This window comes from Cheilinus undulatus, linkage group 4 (genome assembly GCF_018320785.1).
Source record: "Cheilinus undulatus linkage group 4, ASM1832078v1, whole genome shotgun sequence".
NCBI classification, from domain to species: Eukaryota; Metazoa; Chordata; class Actinopteri; order Labriformes; family Labridae; genus Cheilinus; species Cheilinus undulatus.
In genome coordinates, this window is record NC_054868.1 from 27,097,018 (window position 1) to 27,114,936 (window position 17,919).

Sequence of the window (17,919 nt, forward strand, 5' to 3'; positions counted from 1 at the left end):
ATAAAGTCTAGAAAAGGGGTCCATCCTCATTCGATCTAATTTGTCCCTTACATTTAAATATTTTTTATGTAATGTCAGTGTGAATGCATCAATTGTGATTAATTTGTCCATGAAAAGTGCATTTTTTAAATCACATTTAATCACATACTTCGTTGTCCCTTCCACACACTTTGATTAAGCAACTAAAATGTCTCCCTACAGCCACTGTGATTTAAAATATGTATACGACTGCTCTTTAAAGGGATATTTTGGTCTTTTTGAACTGGAGTTATATAAGACACTTTGCAATACATGTGGCATTTCCTTCCAGTGATTTCAGTGAGTGTTGCCCCTTCAAACAGGATGCACTGGAGGAAGTTAGGCTATACAGCCTAGCAGATGGGTACAGTTTCTTCATGTAATTTACTGACGTTTAGGTAAAATGGGGCAGAAAAAAAATTGTTTCAATTGCATGCAATATTGAAATTTTTTGAAGCATTCTACTTTTCACCCAGAAAGCCTCTGTGTTTGTTACTTTTTTACAATGCGAGCTTTGGCTACTGATAACATGCTTTTCTGCCTCAGTGTATCTAGTCAGTTGTTAGGGTCTGCATGCTTCAACAGAAATAAAAACAATAAACTAAGCTAAAACTAACTATTTTGGCCAAGTTTTCCACTTTGACAGTTGATACACTGTTTTCATAGAATAAACGTATCATGCTGACTTTAGCTTGTCTTGTTATCAGCCATTAGAAGAATAAAGCAAGAGCCATAAACTTACTTGGATGACCAATTTCCGTTCTACTCGTCTGGTAGGAGTCAGTTTCTCCGATTTGTCACGAGAAAGTTGAAGGTCGGTAATACATCGGCATATCAGGGAACTCTGGATGGGGAGTGATGCAGGCTATAGGCATATGTGAGCTGCTAACCTCTGATAAGAAATTTCCTGAAGAAGTGTCCAACTTGTGACAGCAGCAGCTCTCTGTGTAGGCGTGGGCTCATAGTTTACATACCTATCTATACCAGCAGGTTCTGTATCCTGGGATATAATCCTGCTAACCGGTCTCCACTAAAGTTTTTCTCCTCTCTCTTTCTTCTTGCTGACCCTCCATCTGTAGACATTGTTCCTCTGTGTACTCTGGCTCATTAAAGTATGCCATCGTACCCACAGAAAACAGCATGTCATTGTCACTCAAGTTGAACAGCTCATTTTAGTTTTGATTTAGCTTAGCTTGTTGTTGTTTCCTGTGATGAAGCATGCAACCCAAACAGCTGACCAGATACACTGAGGCGGAAGAGCACATTGCTGTTAGCTGAAGCTTGCTTTGTTAAATAGTGCCAAACACAGAAGCTTTCTGGGTGAAAAATGAAAAAGAAATTTAATATAGCGTGCAATTGAGCCAACATTCTTTTTTGACAATTAATTCATGCATTATACAGTAAAATATTCAGATATTCTCAGGCAGGGGTAAAGTTTACTATCAAACCTACAATTCAGTCTGCAACCCCCTTAGCTAGAGTTAAACAGTAAGTGGTTTGACCTGAGCTTTAGAAGTAATCCAAGGCATCGTATGTGTGTGCATGGTTGTGTAAGGTGTGGGCAGGTCAGGATAGGCTGTGTCCAAACAGGCTCAATGCCCTGAAGCCTGCAGCTGTATTGCAGGCAATAGGGGGTCACCTTCCCACTCCCCTCCCGCTGCTTCCTCTCCTCCCTCTCTTCATGAGTGATGCTCCACCATCAGTGTCTGCTGTCACTGGTCTGTCCCCAGCTTTTGTTCAGCAATATTGCAATTGTCTCTCTTGTTCTATTTCTGTGCCATTCAGTTCCAGTTTAAAAGATGAAAAAGGCAATAAAACAATATCTAGTGAAGAATGAACTTACCTTAATTGGTGTATTAGGAGATTGGTTTTTTTTTTTTCTGCTTTTTTAAAGATCCATTTTGGGCATCCCTGTGCCCCCACCTGACAGAGGAGGACAGTGGACAGAGCCAGAAATAGGGACGAGAGCAGGGGAGAGACACGTGGCAAAGGGCCCCAGGCTGGACCCGAACCCGGGCCGTCCATGCACACGGGGTGCGCCCCAAACCACCAGGCCACCTGCGCCCCTGTATTAGGAGATTGTTTTGTGTCAGAAAGAGGAACAGAACAGTTAAAAGCATGCAGAGAGGGAGAGAGCACACATCAGCATTATAATCACACACAGCTGTTTGTTTTCTGTCTCAGGAGCCAAAGAGGGATCAAGAGAAGAAGAGATGAGGACAGGCTTCACTACAGATATGTCATCCTCATGAAATATGTTGTACATCACAGTAATGAAGATTTACTCTGGGAAATCTGCAGTGTATTCCACTGATCTAAGTCCAGTAAGCACCAATAACTAAGGTTAAAACAACAGGAGTGTTGCACAAGTAAAGCAAGCTTAAAATCAGAAATGTCTGAACAGATTTTAGGGCCAGCAAGACAATCAAGAAGATTAATAAAAGCAAATTCCTTGAGGCAGAAAATAAAAGTTTCAGTCATGGCACTCATGCATTTTAAAAGGCTGCTCTGCAATCTTGTACTCCAAATATTAAGGCATGATTGTCCCTGAATTTCAGCCTGAATGGAATAAAAGATTCAGATCAGGATACCTCAGAGACCTGGGTGGTACTTTAAGAATCAGTCATTCCAGATTGAGTCTCAACTGTTGAATAATTATGCATTCAAAAAATATTCTAAGATCCTTTTACAACAAATGGACATCAGCAAGTCTAAGACTGTTCTGCCTTTATAGACTTTATATGCCTTTATATAACTTTGGGTTTTGTTTTTTTGTAAATATTTTATTTGTATCAGTTGTGTTATAGTGATTGTCATTATTATTATTTGTTTTGTTTTGTTTATGTACTCTGTTTAGGCAACAAAGGTTTTAACCATTCATGCCATTAAAGCATATTTTGAACTTTGAACTATATGTAGATAGCCAGATGTTATGTGTTACTGAGAAGCTGATCCGCCAATCTTTGTTGTATTGATGACAAGGCAGAGAGTAGAGATCAGTGAGAAATACACTCCTGTTAAAGCAGCTTTATGCTGTTAAAAAATCGAAAAGAAACAATTGAATGGTTAATGAAAAATGTCAGCAAAACAATGCATATAGTTAACAATAAAAGTGTAAGCATAATTTTGTTGTTGCAAGCAGAGGTGGAAAAAGGTTGTGACTATTGTACTCAAGTAAAAGAAGATTTACTCTGGTAAAATTTTACTTAAGTAAGAGTACTGGTCTTTAAATTTACTCAAATGAAAGTAAAAGTATTCAAAGTACTGAGTAGGTTACTGAGGAGTTGTACGGTAAAAGATGATCTTTCTTTTTTGGCAAGAACAGCAAGAGAATAGATTTCCAACCAGGTTGTTCAGGTAAAGTCCCACCTCTATAATAAAGTCAAATATACTGAAAACTCATAGTGTTAAATTTAACAATTTAAAATTCTCTCTAAACAACATTAAGTTAAACTGCACTTTTGAAGGTTTTGAATATCTTTCGGCATGACAAAGCTGCAGGAACTCTTGGAAATCTGTGGTAAGGTGGGTCTCCTTTGGCAAGAACAAAGCTCTAGCTCAGCAGAGAACCTCAAGCGTGGTACAAATGTGTCTCACATCAAAAACAAAAGCAATCCACTAGAAATATGAACAAAAGAACCTCAGCCGTGATCACTGTGCATCAGGCAACATCCAAACTCAACTACAGTATAAGGCCTTGTCCACACGGAGACGAAAATGATATATTTTTCGTTTGGTTTCGAAAAAGTTTGCTGTAAACTCGTTTCAGGAAATGTCCGGGTAAGCACAGAACCACTGCAAACTAAAAACTAAAAAAGCTGTAGTATTTATGCCGAGCCTGTAAGTGGCACTGTAATGTTGCCACAGAAATGCACCAAAGAGAGAGAAGAAGATTACAGAAAACTGCAGATTTTGCTGTAAAAGCCATAATAAGCTCAGTAGCTTCTGCAGCACAAACATGGCCCTGTAATCCGCCATAGTTGTTTTGGTTTGACCCTTGCATGTGGCGTAACTGGGCTATGCTATGTATGACGTAATCGTCTCAAGACAGATGCGGTTGGCTGTCCACATGGAGATAAAATGGTAAACGTTTACAGATTTGTTCACTCTGGGACCCGGCTTCAAGAAGTAGCCTTTACGGCCTCCCAAAATGAGTTTTCCATGTGGATGAAACGGCCATAAAAAAAAACAAAACTTTTGCTTATACTCCTGAATTTGTCTCTGTGTGGACCGGGCCTAAAACACATGTAAACGCTCTGTCAAAGGGCAAAGTGGGGAATGCCATCCACACTGGTGGATCAACACTGTCAAACCCCTCCAACACTGAAAACCATGGAGTTAAAATGACATTTTGGAGTTAAAAATCAACTCTTAAATGTGTAACCCTGAGATTTCAACACTCAAGTTCTGCTGTGTGAAACAGCTGTTTTGGGACCTGATGTGGACTCATTCTCTCACTATATAATAAAGAAGTCAACGAAGGTGGATGAAGTCTTGGAGTATTGTAGTCAAGTAGAAGTAGAGTCATGCTGGTTAGACTTACTTAAGTAGAGGTAAAAGTACTGCTCTCAAAATATACTCAAAGTACAAGTACACAAAAATACTCAGTTACAGTCATTTGAGTATTTGTAATTGGTTACAAGTACACACATCAAAATCTTGTATCCATAAAAAAGCAGCAAATCTCAACATGCCAACCCTCTATCTCCTCTCTGCACTTACTGTCCTCTTCTTCTTTGACTTTCCATATTTCGAAATAGGGTAAAGGGCTGAGTGTGTAATATGATATTAAAATATCACATAACAAGCTATGGAGGCCTGAAAGAAATGCCATAACAAAGTTATGTAACAGGATTATTTGTTTAGATAAATTAATATGTGGATGCTTTTATCCTGCAGCTGGTAAAGTACAAGCTAATATAAAACAACAATATAAATCTAATCCTAACTTTGATGATAGATCATTGCTCTTTGTTTGATTATATTGTTGATATTGGATGATATATTGTGCTAGTAATGACAATCTGCAGAGTGTCTGGTAAACAAGTGTATCCAGTAGAAGATGCACGTGTATAAAAGTGAGGCAGTGTTCCTGATATCTTTTTTCACTGGTTAAAAAAGTGGGAAAATCTTTACCAGATTTCTCATTTCTCCCCACTGCTGTCGAAAGTCCATCATAGAAAACATAAAAGGCCAAACACTGGTGCAGTTAAGAGTGGAAGCTCATCATTCATGCTTCACTTATCTTGATTTTTCATTTTCACTGCAGTTGCTCTGAATGCCAAAGTTGCAGTGAGATCTTCATGAAAGTGTTCTCATAATGGCACAGGTGTTTTTCTCGGTTAATCTTTGGAGCCTGGACCATTCGTGGATATTGAAGACTCGTGCCCCCCCCCCATTTTGTGTCCACGTCAAGTTTCCCCAACAAGCTCTGTCGCCGTCCAGAGGCCACATAAACACGGCATCAGGTGACCGGGACACTGCTGCAAAAAGAAAGTCTCCTTCCGAGGTCAACTGTTGCTTGTTCGACGGACAGCCTGCTGGAAACCTGCTCCTACAGAGGGAAAACACAGCGTGTGCGCGTGCGTGCGTGCGTGTGTGTGTGTGTGTGTGAACGAGAGAGAGAGAGAGAGAGAGTTGTCTGGACAGACGCAGTAGCAGACGTGCCCGCTCCCGTCTCTCTCTCCTCTCACACACTCTCGGGAGCAGCGCTTTGACGCACCACGCTCTGTTGGATTATAGTATTGCGCGCTGGTCTTTCACGGGGCTTTTTTTTTCGCTCCCTCACGCTGCATTCACTTCTACCACTGACCGGTGATCGATACATGATCGGGATCAATACCTCTCCTTCACGGTGACCTCTGTTGAGCTTTTTCGGAGCACCGAGCGCTGCCGCTGCTTCCTCTCCGGACGCGTGTTGTGAATTAATAAACCAGACAGCCTCACCTGGAGAGAGTGTGTGAGCGCTAAAGTGTGTGTCAGAGTGTGTTTCCCGGTTTCAGAGGTGTTTGACTGGCTTGGTTCTGCTCACAGACACAGCACACACACCGGGCGGATTTGGGCACCGCATGCCGGGGACATGTGGAAGTTTGCGCCGCTGTAGCGCAGCCAGAGAGCCGGTCCACCGCCTCATCGAGCTCCCCTCTCCCTGCCCAAGGGGGCCAGTTTACCAGTTCACAGCCTTAACGCACCAAAACTCCTCTGGGAAAACCTAAATGTAAAAACAGAGAGAGAGATTTCAGGAACACAGGTCTGCAACGGAGGACGAGGCGAAGGAGGACGGCGTCCTGTTGTGTCAGAGTTTGGTGAGCTCTTTCGGGGATTTTAGGGCTTTAAAAAAATTGAACGCCCTTGTTGTATTTTCTTAGTTTTGTGGCTTTCATATTGGCCCCCACTTGTCGCAGTGATGATGGGAGCTGTGTGCCCCGTTAGCCGCTCCTCGGTGTCTGCGCCGGGGCTGCTGCTGGCTGTTTTGGTTCTGGTCCTGTCCGGCGGAGCGGAAGGCCAGCCCTGCCCGGCACAATGCTCCTGCACCGGGACTACAGTGGACTGTCACGGCCAAGGGCTCCGCAGCGTGCCCAGGAACATACCCCGCAACGCCGAGAGACTGTAAGTACCGAGGAGGGCGGGGGGGCGCTTCAACAGTTTAATGTGCGCAGAACATTTCTCAACATGTGGCACAGTTTAGAGGGAAAATCCCGAGTGTGATCGATTTCTGCACAATTACATATCCATGATTTAAATCTGGGCTGATCTTGGACAGTTTACGGCGATATTTCCCCACTTTGTTCTGTTTTGTAGGCAGAATTTCATTGAAAGCAGCGATCAGATAATGCCCTTTAATCTTCATCAATACTCTGACTGTCAGCTTTGGGTGTTTAATTCTTTTAAACTTCATTTTCTCTGAACATTCAGAGCTTTTCCCATTCTTCACAGCGCATTTGGACAAGGTGTCCCAACTCCACCTGAAAATGCTGCAAAATGCAACTTAATGTGAACTATCATGAACACAAGGAAGGCCTTTTCTCTCTCTGATTGAAGTGTGGGGCTTCTTTGTGATCGTGGAGCAGAAGTTGGGGCTCTGCTTGCTGTGGTTGTGTTGGTGGTTTCGCACTGTTGCATTAGCACAGCCTCCGTAGACCACATCGGTTTGTCTGGAGACCAGCAAGTTAATCAAAAACGGATTTGGACAAGTGGGCTTTCCAGTTAACAGGCCACATTTTATGAGTAAGAGAACCCATTGATGAAATTAAAAATTGCCACAGCTCAAATGACATTTCTGCGTGCGCCATGGCACTAAGTTTCAGCGAAAAAAACCCCAAACAGACCTGTTCACCTGCTGCATCCTTGTTTTCATCTGATCATGCTCATCTGCTTTATTTTTAATGCAGGGATCTGAATGCAAACAACCTCACCAAAATCACCAAGGCGGATTTTGCAGGACTGCGACATCTGCGAGTGTTGTAAGTGTCTTTTATTCTCCTTTCTTCTCTGTTTTCCTCGAGCATAAGCAGAAATCCTCTCGCTCACGCCCCCTGACATGCAACAGCTCTCATTCCAACAACTTTTCTCTCAAACATCAACAATATGCTGCTTTGACTGTTTCCAGTCCTGCTCAGCATCACGCGCGTGGAGCTGCCGCATGCAGCACTGCGTCTGTAATCGTGGGAAGCTGGCGCTTCATTGAACCCGTGTGTGTGTGTGTGTGTGCGCGCGTGTGTGTGTGTGTGCATACAAACTCGAAGCGGCACCTGTTAATGCTGTCGCGTTAATCTGCCAGTGGAAGTGTCAGGAGGGGCTTATTTTAACCAGCGGGCTCACGGGGAAAGAGATAGCGGTCATTAGGTGTAACCGCGGAGGGAGGAATGCAGCTGGAAGGGAGGGAGGGAGCGAGGAAAGGAAAGGAAAGAGTCAAGTAAGAACAGGTTTGTTACCGGCCGGGATGGATACAGGTTAAGAGTGGGACAGGGGTTGCATGCACCCATTGTGAGTGTGCGCGTGCGCGCTATTCAGCAGCTAAAAGTGAATGGTAGGGAATACACATTGTTGGAATTCCTCCAGAGATTATGTCCTTAATTGAGTGTTTGTGTGAGCTTAAGTCGTTTTCCCTGCTGTTTCCTGTAAGTTTGTGTCTACCCGCATGCAGTCACACAGACTTCAATGTTTGAATTTCATCTAAAACTGCAACATGTTTGCCTCTCCTTGCATCAGTTTCATACTCATCAGGCAAGAACTCCATAAAAATGTCTTTTTATAGGAAACTTCCCTGATGTAAAGATATACCTCTTTCCATCTTAGACGTTCCTCTTTTACAGTTCTCCTCTGTGTTCTAGAGCAGTGCCTGTTCAAACAATGCCTGTCTTTAGTGGGCCAATCAGCTTTCCCAACTTTCTCAAACACTAAACAGCAAAAGCTGCAAATTAACACTGTAAGAGTTATTCTTCTATGATTAATCCAGGTCCACCATTAGTGCACTAAAACTTGCTTTATTGCTGCTTTCCATACACTTCGGTGAAGGCTTGGCTGTGATTCCCAGCAGCCACAGTGATGGAAAACAAGTCCACCATTGCTCCTTTATGTGTCATTTCACTCTAAAATATCAAAGACAGCTCAGTGGACAAGCCATAAATCATCTGAGTATTTTTAATGATCTCTTATTTCATTTTCACATCATAAGTTCCTTTTTCTGCAGTTAAGTCCATGTTAAAATCTTCAGTCTACCAATAAAAGCAGGTCTGTATCTAAAGGGGATGTCAGTTACCCTTAGTTTAAGACAGTTGAAAAAATTTTTATAAAAACAGTTAAAAATGCAAAATAGTGGAATTTCAAAATGCATTAAAAGGGTGCAGTTAATGGCGATTAAGTACAGAAATCCTTAGATTAATCACAATCTTAATCTTTTGACAGCCCTAGTTTATACAAATAGTATGCTATACTAATGACTATGCTAATACTTTTACAGTGTCTACAAGGTGTAAATATTTATTAAAGTTTCTTAAAAAAATAAAATATTGCAAAAAAATTAAAAACTAAAAATTACTGGCACATTGCAATGCACTTTGCCATTTTGAATCAGACACCTGTGGTAAAGTCAGGTGTGTTGTGGGGATAATGGAGCAAAGAGATAAATGCAGAGTTGGGAAACACTTTGATGACAAGCCTTTCCTGTAGACCACTCATGTTACAGACAGGAAGTTAATAACACGGTGGATATTTTCACTCATGGTGCAAAAGTGTCTAACATTTACAAATATAATAAGAAACATGAGCAAAGGAATGTCACTGTACAACAGGCAACATTTAAATACATTTTAACAATTTGCACAAGGGCATGATGGGAAATCTCAGTCCCCCAGATTAGAAATGGCAGTGGGTGGAGCTTAGATCAATTGACTCTCAACAGAGTTGGACTAGCACTGAACACATTAACACTGTCCAACACTAAAGGCCACTTAACTCAGAACAGAGTTAAAATGACACTTTGGGAGTAAAAATCAACTCTGAAATGTTTAACACCAAGAATGCAGCACTCCCAGTTTTGAATTGTACATACTGAGTACTTGACTTACTTGGATTGTCAGAAATACATCCACCAAGTTTGAAGTTAGTGGCATGGCATCTCTGATTGTAAAGATATGTGAGTGACAGGCCTACTCACTGATTAAGAGTCCTTTCCCTCCTTATAGGGATAATGCAGCGGCAGCGCTGCCTATTAGTCAAATGAAGCCAGATTGTTTATTCTCACTCAGACATCCTGTTGAAAAATGTATACAGAATATTGTGGTAATTACCACAGAGTTCAGGAGATATGACATTTTCTGTAATAAACCTTGGTTGCTATTCTTGCACGGTCAGTGGATTGGCCAGATAACATGTCTGTCATCAGGCATGTCCGTCTTGTAAAGCTACAAGCTGAAGCTCTTGTTCCTGGTCAGAGAATGATAGGAGCAGTCAGCATCATTTGGGGAGAACAAGACGGCAGCTTTGAGTGTGGTTGTATGGCAAGCCAGTAAACATGAAAGTCAGGAAAGAGATTAGTGTGGATGCAGTGGTAGTTTTTTTCAGAATAAGACATTTCTTTATTAAAAGGAGAGAAAAGAACCACACTGAAAGTTCAACAGATGCTTTTGCTCTTCTCCCAGCAAGCATTAGATGCAGTTTGATTTCCCAACTGGCTCCACTGATAGTAAACTAGGATAACTGCTGCCTGAGCTCCCATTATGTCTTTTATTCCCTGGGTAGTGCACTTTTACTATGTCCAATGTTTTCATGTGCTCTGATTAGCCTGTAATAAATTTGACTGACAGAACTGTCAATCAGTTCCCCTTTTAGGAGTTTATTTTTAATGTTCTGCCCAGGTAATTCTGAAGTAGAGTACATCTCATGTCATGGACATATACAACAGTCTATGACCAAGACTTTTTGGTGACATCTGCTTAAAATTTAAAGACAGGAAAGCAAGCAAAAAAAAAAAAAAAAAATGTAGATCAGTTTTTCAAATAGCACCAAATTGATCTCTTTTTAAGTAATACTGCATACAGCAAAGGTTTTTTTTCTTTGTTTCATACCAAATGAGATGAAGATCAAGTTTGTCGTTTTTTTGTGCATTGGTGTGTCAAAATAAGCAGTCAGTGTAGGCACAGATAAGGTTTGGTGAGCTCTTTTCTCTATTTTTTAACACTTACAGACCAAATGCCTTAGGGAAAAAATGATTATGAATAGTAAAGTTCCAGTGTACAAGCATGCTTTGTCTTATCATGCATGTGCATGTGCAGCATACAGTCAATATAAAAGTGTGTGTTTGTGTGCGTGAGGCTGTGGGCTTGGTCAGCACAGTGCTCCTGTGGGAGCCGTGCCAGTGTAAGTGAATGAGTAGTCACAGCTATGTGGTTAGATAGAGAGTAAATTGGATGATAGATGAGCCGCCGTCCGACTGATGGGCCAGTTTTAAAGTCAATTCTGGGACTCCATCGACCCGCTGCTGATTGTCTTCTCTCTCTCTCTGCTATTTCAACATTCTATCACTTTCTATCTCCACCCGTCTGTTTTTCTTCTTTTACTTCCACACCCCCTGCCACCTTTCTTCTCTATATCTCCCTCTCCCTCTTTACTCCAATGTCAATCTCTCTTTACATCTGTCCCACTCTCCTTCACCATCTCCACCTCTCCTCTCTTTTTTTGTGGCCCCCTCCAGCCATCTTTCTCCTTTTCTGCAGCCTCTAACGGTACTGTCGCACAAACCGCTCTGTCAGCTCTCACACTCTGTGACTCTTTATCACTCTCCTCTTTTTTCTGTCCAGTTTCTTATTGTCTCACTCTCTCCTGGTGTTTTTCCTGCAGGCAGCTAATGGAGAATAAAATCACCACCATTGAGAGAGGAGCCTTCCAGGACCTGAAGGAGCTGGAGAGACTGTGAGTAATATTTTTTATAATTGAAGCTGTCATCATTTCTTTCCTTTACACTTACAGGGCCCTCCAAAATCCAAAGCATCAGGCAGCATTTGCTCATATTCATGGTTGTCATACTTCAAGACTGACAGCTTATAACGAGTCATCTAAAGTTGTTGGGAGAGCAGACCAGCTCTTATCCTCCTTGTCAAAGATTAGCCAAGATGAACATGCTGCAACAGCACTAGGATTGCATGTGTGAGACCAGTGAGTCCTAGTCTGTTTTAGATGGTAAGATAATACTTAATCAGATAATACTTTAATACTTTATTGCAGTTTAACTTGAAAAGTAGACACAAATTAAACTGTGTAATATCGTTCTGACGTTTGAGTTATTTCCAACCCTTGAGTTGTTAATGAATGGGAAACAAAAACGTACATATTTTCAGCACCAACAAGTGCCGTTTCCTCTAATAGGACTCTGATTGGTCAGGTCTACTTTCCCCTCACTATGACAGCCAAGAGCAGAGCATTTGCCCTTGTTACAGAGGAGGTGTTCCTGCTGCTGCCATTCTTGGTTTGACACACATCATACTCCACCATACTTCCTGTTCGTCCTCACTGTTCTAAGAAAGTCAAATGCCATAGAAGTAATCTTAAAGCTCCTGTGGGGAACTTTTAGTTTGTGTTGACTCTGGTGCCTCCTGTAGACAGAGAGAGATCTCTTTATCACTTTGCTCAAGTGATGTTTTTTTTTTTTTTTTTTTTTTTAAACCTGAACTAGTTCTGCTAAATGTTGTACTGATAGAGAATCTTTCCCAATGAAAGTGTCTTCTTGTCATCTTGCAACCTGTTGTTTTGCTGTTCCAGTGACACTATCCATGCCATTGCAGATCTTACCAAAGCTTTTCTAGTGAGCCTGGAACTTGAGTGACTTTCTGGAGTCAAATCCACACAAGTCAATCTGAAATTGAATGTCTTTCATCCATTTTTGACCCAATATTTTCTGCTGCTAGCAGCTACTGCAAAATGCCATTTTGTGTCCCAGAATGCTTTGTGAAAGGCTGTTAATGTAGCAGACTAAACCAATGGCAGGCCATTCCGGCATCGTGCCATGCTTTGTCAAACTACACATGTCCTGGAACAAATTACTGGAGGCCTGAATTGCTCATAATGAAAATAAAGAGACATAGAAGGCCTATGATGTGACCCTCTGTGTCACTGCAGACAGGAAATGATTTGAATAATGGCACAAATAGAGCCAATACCAAAAAAATGCAAGGATTTTTTGGTATACATGTGAATATCTTGAAAGTTTTTTTGTCATAGAATGATTGTTTTATCACTTTTGGTCCTCAAAAGAGGGGGACCAAAGGATGGGATGTAAGAAAAGCCTTTGGCATTATTGTTTATTGTGTGTAATTTCTGTTTAGTTTTTTCTTTTGTCTCTATAGTCCTTTGTTTTCGAAATTCAAGTGACACTACCACAGCACACATATTCTTAAGGCTCAGGTTGTCTTGAAAAGAAAAGGATGTTTAGAGCTTGACTGTGCACTACAAGGCTCATGTTTTCCCAACTTTTCACGATAATAAGTAAAGGTGAGACAAAATGGTTAAAAAAGGGACATTTTAGTTTTACCGCATACCCACATGTACGAGCTCATGGTAAGGTTGGACTTTTTATCAACAGCTCTTCCAACACCATGGAGAGTGCCTCAGCAGATGAAATATCATGTCTTCTAAGATCAACCAAACCTTTATTTGACACAAAACTCAAGGCCGACTCAGGTGTAACAGAGCATTCACTTATCTATAACCAGCGGTGACCTGCTCTGTGACACTGTCTTTGTGAGTTCTTCTATTCAACCACAACATGGAAGGCAAACATGCCCTCCTAAGCAGCCTGGTTAAATTGGTTGTCACTGGCATTTGTAACCACAGTTTGTGACTGGCTTGGATTTTGCTTTGTATGTTGCCATTTCCACCATGGGCGACTGAAAATGGACACTTGCAATGTGTGCAAAAACGCAGCAAAACAACCGCCTGGTTTGCTTCTCATAGGAACTCCTGGAGGTCTTTGGTAAACGGCGACTCCTCTTCCAGCGTAAAAGCTACCCTACCTGATATTACACAGCAGGTCTTGTCAAAGTGATAAGCATAGATGATAAGCTGGGCTAGCTAAAACAAAACCCCACTCAGATTGACTGACACATTCACTTTTAGATACTGAACTTTGACTTGCAGTACATCAGTGATCTTTTTTTTCTGTCGGTTAAAACAGCAACAGCCTTTGCAACAGCATTGATTGACGTACAGATTAAACAGTGTTACAAGCTTGGTGCAATGTTATATTTCAGTGAGTTAACTAGGACAGGAACAGGACATGTTTGTTTTATGTAGATATTTATTAGGATACAGAACTTGGAGCTTGAAACAGGACAATCCAGGTCAAACCAGGACATTTGGTCATCCTATGTTATTGCCTTAGTCAGGCACCTGCCCTGCACTAGTGGTAGCATTAGAAATAAGTACAGAAGAAATAGCCAGTCTTTATGCTAATGATCTGATTTGCTTTTGTTGATCATAAAGATTGCATCAGCATTGATTGTAGTCTGTTACATTAATAGTTTTAAACTCATCATTGGAGGTTTAAATAATGCAAAAGAGATGAAAAACTTTATCACTAGCATAAAACAGAATAAAAAAAGGAGCAGACAGTTCCCTTTGTGTCATTTCATTGCTACGGCTGATTTCTTTGTGAGTTACTCTAGTTTGTTGTATCAGTAGCACACATAAAAATTTGGACCTGACCTCATAAATGACTTCACCTGGGATGAGCTGGTGAGTTTAAATGCATAAGATGAGTTTCAACACGTTTCTACTCCCCAAATTATCCAGAGTCCTGTATGACATCTTTAAGAACCGTAAATGTTGAATCTGATTGTCAGTGATGTGCGGCTGCCAACGTCTCAGTCTAGGGGGGAAAATCTGGAGAATGCATCACATGGCAGCGATTGAGCGACAGCCAGAGGTTGTTATGGCGCTGTCCTGGAATCACTGGCATTCAGCATCCGACCCTGAGGCAGTTATGGCATAATTAAGTCTTAGTGGTGTGAGAGGGAGAGACAGAAGGGGGACGTGGACCTCTGACTGCTGAGATGTCCATTGTGTCGACTGTCAACTTTGCTTGATATGTGAGCTCTCTATATACTTGTGTGTGCTATGTGGCCTGACGGGCAGAAAATAACACACTGGGAAGCAGCAAATGTGACAGCTTGAGCATGCATAGAAACAAGCTTTAACTTAAACACATGACCACCATTGTGCCTAAAAGCATCTGATAAACCTGCATATGAACAGTAATGCACACAAATGTACCATACCAAATCAAATGATGAATTTTTCTATAGCTGTTTTAGATCAATTCTAAAGACTGAAATATCCGATTCCCCGGTTGCTCTTGTCTTGACTGTGTCATGCCTGTTTTTCTTCAGCTCTCTGCTGCACTATGGCTCTTTTTATTGACAAAGAGAGAAAGTCTGTAGTAGGGAATCTGCTCATGTCTTTAATGCATGTGTTGTTTTCAGTGAAGCAGATCTGGGAATTCCTGCTGATAGCTGCAGACAAAGAAAGCGATTTTTAACATTAAACTTTGATAGCAATTCCACCCTGCTCAGAGAGATCATACACGCCTGTAACTAGAAATCTTGCCAAGTGTGAACAGCCACAGAAGATGAAGTCTTCGGCAACTACTGTCAAAGCACGCCGGCCTACTTTGTGTCGACTCTGAGGCAAACAAACACTTCTGACAGCGGCTTACTTTCTGACACAACATGCTTGTTTTCTGTTGTCCTCGCGCCGATTCTCAACTGTAATTCAGCGTCTCAGGCGTGGCATGTTCACAAACACAAAGATGGAGTCAGTCATCAATGCCCCCCTGCCGCTACCGGACAAAGGCACGTCTCTGGAGTCTGGAGTCTGGGGGCTCATTTCAAAGGCCTTCCTCCTCCGGGGGGCTGGAGGGGACCTGCTGGGCACCGCTGCCCAGAGGAGAGGGCCCTAAGCTGGGCTGACTGATCCACAGTGACTGCCCCCCATAGGGGTGGAAAACGGTTCCCCTTCTCATGCTTTTTTTTTGCGATAAGCCCTGCAGGGCTGGGCTGGGTGGGGTCAGGTGTGGGGCAGTAGCTGGGGGGCATGGAGGAGGGGTTGAAGGAGGTGTGTAGGAGATCGGCATGTCATAACACACGTGCATGCACGCAAACACACCCACTGGTATGGGCACAGTCATGCATGTGCATTAACATACGCAAGGCTGCTCTGTCAGTCCTGGTTTTATCTTAATTCAACCCCCCTCACCTTCTGTCTCTCATTCATTCTTTAACCTCATGTTTTTCCTCTGTACCCACCCATCTCATTCCCTCTTTCTCTCTCCTCCTCTATTGTCCTGAGCGTATAGGAATGTCATACATTCTTCACTCTCTCCCTGTGGAGGCTGACAAGGAAAAAGAGGAGTTCCTGATCCTCTTATCCTCCTCACACATCTGACTGCTTTACAGCCCTTGTCCTATTCAAAGTGTGTGAGATTGAAGGCGATAACAACCACAGATATGCAGAGAGAAACTAAACAGTAATTACAGGCACTGAGGCGATGATTTCAGAGAGCAGCGGTGGGATAAAGCCTCTGATAATTAGCCTGTAATTGAGTGATCACATTGTCAAAGATAATTCTAACAGGGATGAATAATAGTAGAGCTGATTACAGGTGGGGAGATTGTCTATCAGCAGTGAGTACAAACTACATAATTAGACTTCAAGGTAAGTGATTCTGCTCTGGACAGTCTGAATAGCTGCAGATAATTGTAACAGTGATCCCACCTGGCTGGGTATGGATTTCAAAGAAAAGCACTGGATTAGCGCTAAATAATTTGCTATAAGCCACCTGAGTGATAACATTGTTCTCCCTGTTCATTCCGGGGCAAAACTTTTTTTGTCGTTTTTATTGAGCAGCAGAGCTTGAAATTATCTACTGTGAAGACTCACAAAAAAGCCATTTCCACGACAGCAGCTCTGCCTGTAATGCAACTCGTGATGAATTTTCCTGGCTCCCTGCCTGTCTGTGCCATGCTCTGCAGCAGTCGACATTTGTTATGTTTGTTGGTAAACAGCAGTAAAGAGGAGAAAAGCGCAAAGGTCAGGGAAAGGTTCCTAAAAGTGATGACTGCTGAGGGTTTTTCGGTGATAGGGGAGGAATTCAAATGTCTGCAAGGCTGGGTTTGAGGGGAGATAGCTTGTCTGTCATTTGTGACGAATTAACAAAACAGATGCGAGCATAGATGTGCACAAAGAGCTAAAATGATGTCAAGAGGTGTGAGTTATTACTAAAGCACTGATACTGTCAGTGTGTGTGACAGAATTCTAGAGTATTATGGCAGCAGGAGCATCATGGAGTAATTGGTTTCTCAGGTTTGTCATTTCCTTCTGCAGCCTGAGTGTGCAAGCCTGGAGTACTAAAAACCACTAGTCTTAGAGTGTGTGAGTGTTTGTCTGCCTTTTTGTGTGGGTATGCATGTGTGTATCTATAAAGCTCTGGCAATCTGTGTGTGTGTGTGGTTTGTGGGCCTCTAGCATCTGTTTATGACTGCAGGGATTATCACCCGACTGCAGTGTGACATTAGCTTGTTGGAGTGACTCTCACACTGGCTGCTCAGTCTTCTTTCCAGCCAAACTTTGACTAATGTGACTCGACTGTGGAAGTGTTTTATTACATTCCTCCAGGTCCAAACCACTAAACCACGACAGACGACTTCACGATCTGAGCCAGACGCTGTCAGTGCTTTTAGAAGGACACTAGTGGTGCTCAGAGCATTTGTATAGCAAATCTTTAAGCTGAGTTGATAAAGAAGGGGTACCATCATCACTGACTGAATGTTAGACTGATAGCAGAAGAGTTATACAAAGTCAAGTCAACATTGATAGACAATCGGCACTCATGCTCTACCAACTGAAGGTGCGATATTTACACCCCTGATATGCCTCGTGATCACTTTACACCCCATGTCCCTCCTCTGGTCCACCATCATTACTGTAGTAACTCAATTTAAAGTATAGAACGAGCTAGCAATATGCAACCAGGAAGCCGGCGAGGGGCAGTGCTTCAATGTATCACAGGACTGACATAAAGAGGCAAACAACCAGGTACACTCACACCTATAGCCAATTGAGAGTCACAAATTAAAATTCCGAACATGTTTTGGTGGTGGGAGGAAGCCAGAGTACCTGGACAGAACCTGTGCCATCACAGTGGGTATACTCTTAATTTTAGAGTGGGTATTCTCTATGGAGACAAAAAATAGGCACTCTGTATACCCGCGTGTACCTTGCAATTCACCACTGCCGTCTGGTATAAACTGCACCAGACTTCCTCCATATGCTTATCCCTGGTGGGCCCACAGGGTGGCGGCTCTGTTACTTCAGGATCGCAACCAACCGGGTCCCATGAAGAGAGGCCCT

At 42.3% G+C, this 17,919-nt stretch overlaps 1 protein-coding gene across 6 annotated transcripts in view; it reads left to right on the top strand.

The window, feature by feature from the left end:
- The first annotated feature begins 5,732 nt into the window (after positions 1-5,732).
- Positions 5,733-17,919, top strand: part of slit2 (slit homolog 2 (Drosophila)) — a 137,754-nt gene continuing 125,567 nt past the window's right edge. For 5 of the 6 annotated variants that reach the window (XR_005991815.1, XM_041785748.1, XM_041785751.1 and 2 more), the window contains exons 1-3: positions 5,733-6,627; positions 7,410-7,481; positions 11,359-11,430. Coding sequence is in view for 5 of the 6 variants with exons in the window: in XM_041785748.1 (XP_041641682.1) it covers positions 6,425-6,627; positions 7,410-7,481; positions 11,359-11,430 (347 nt within the window). In the remaining variant the exon portion in view is untranslated. The remainder of the gene's footprint in view (positions 6,628-7,409; positions 7,482-11,358; positions 11,431-17,919) is intronic. The other variant, XM_041785749.1, reaches the window with a different exon arrangement.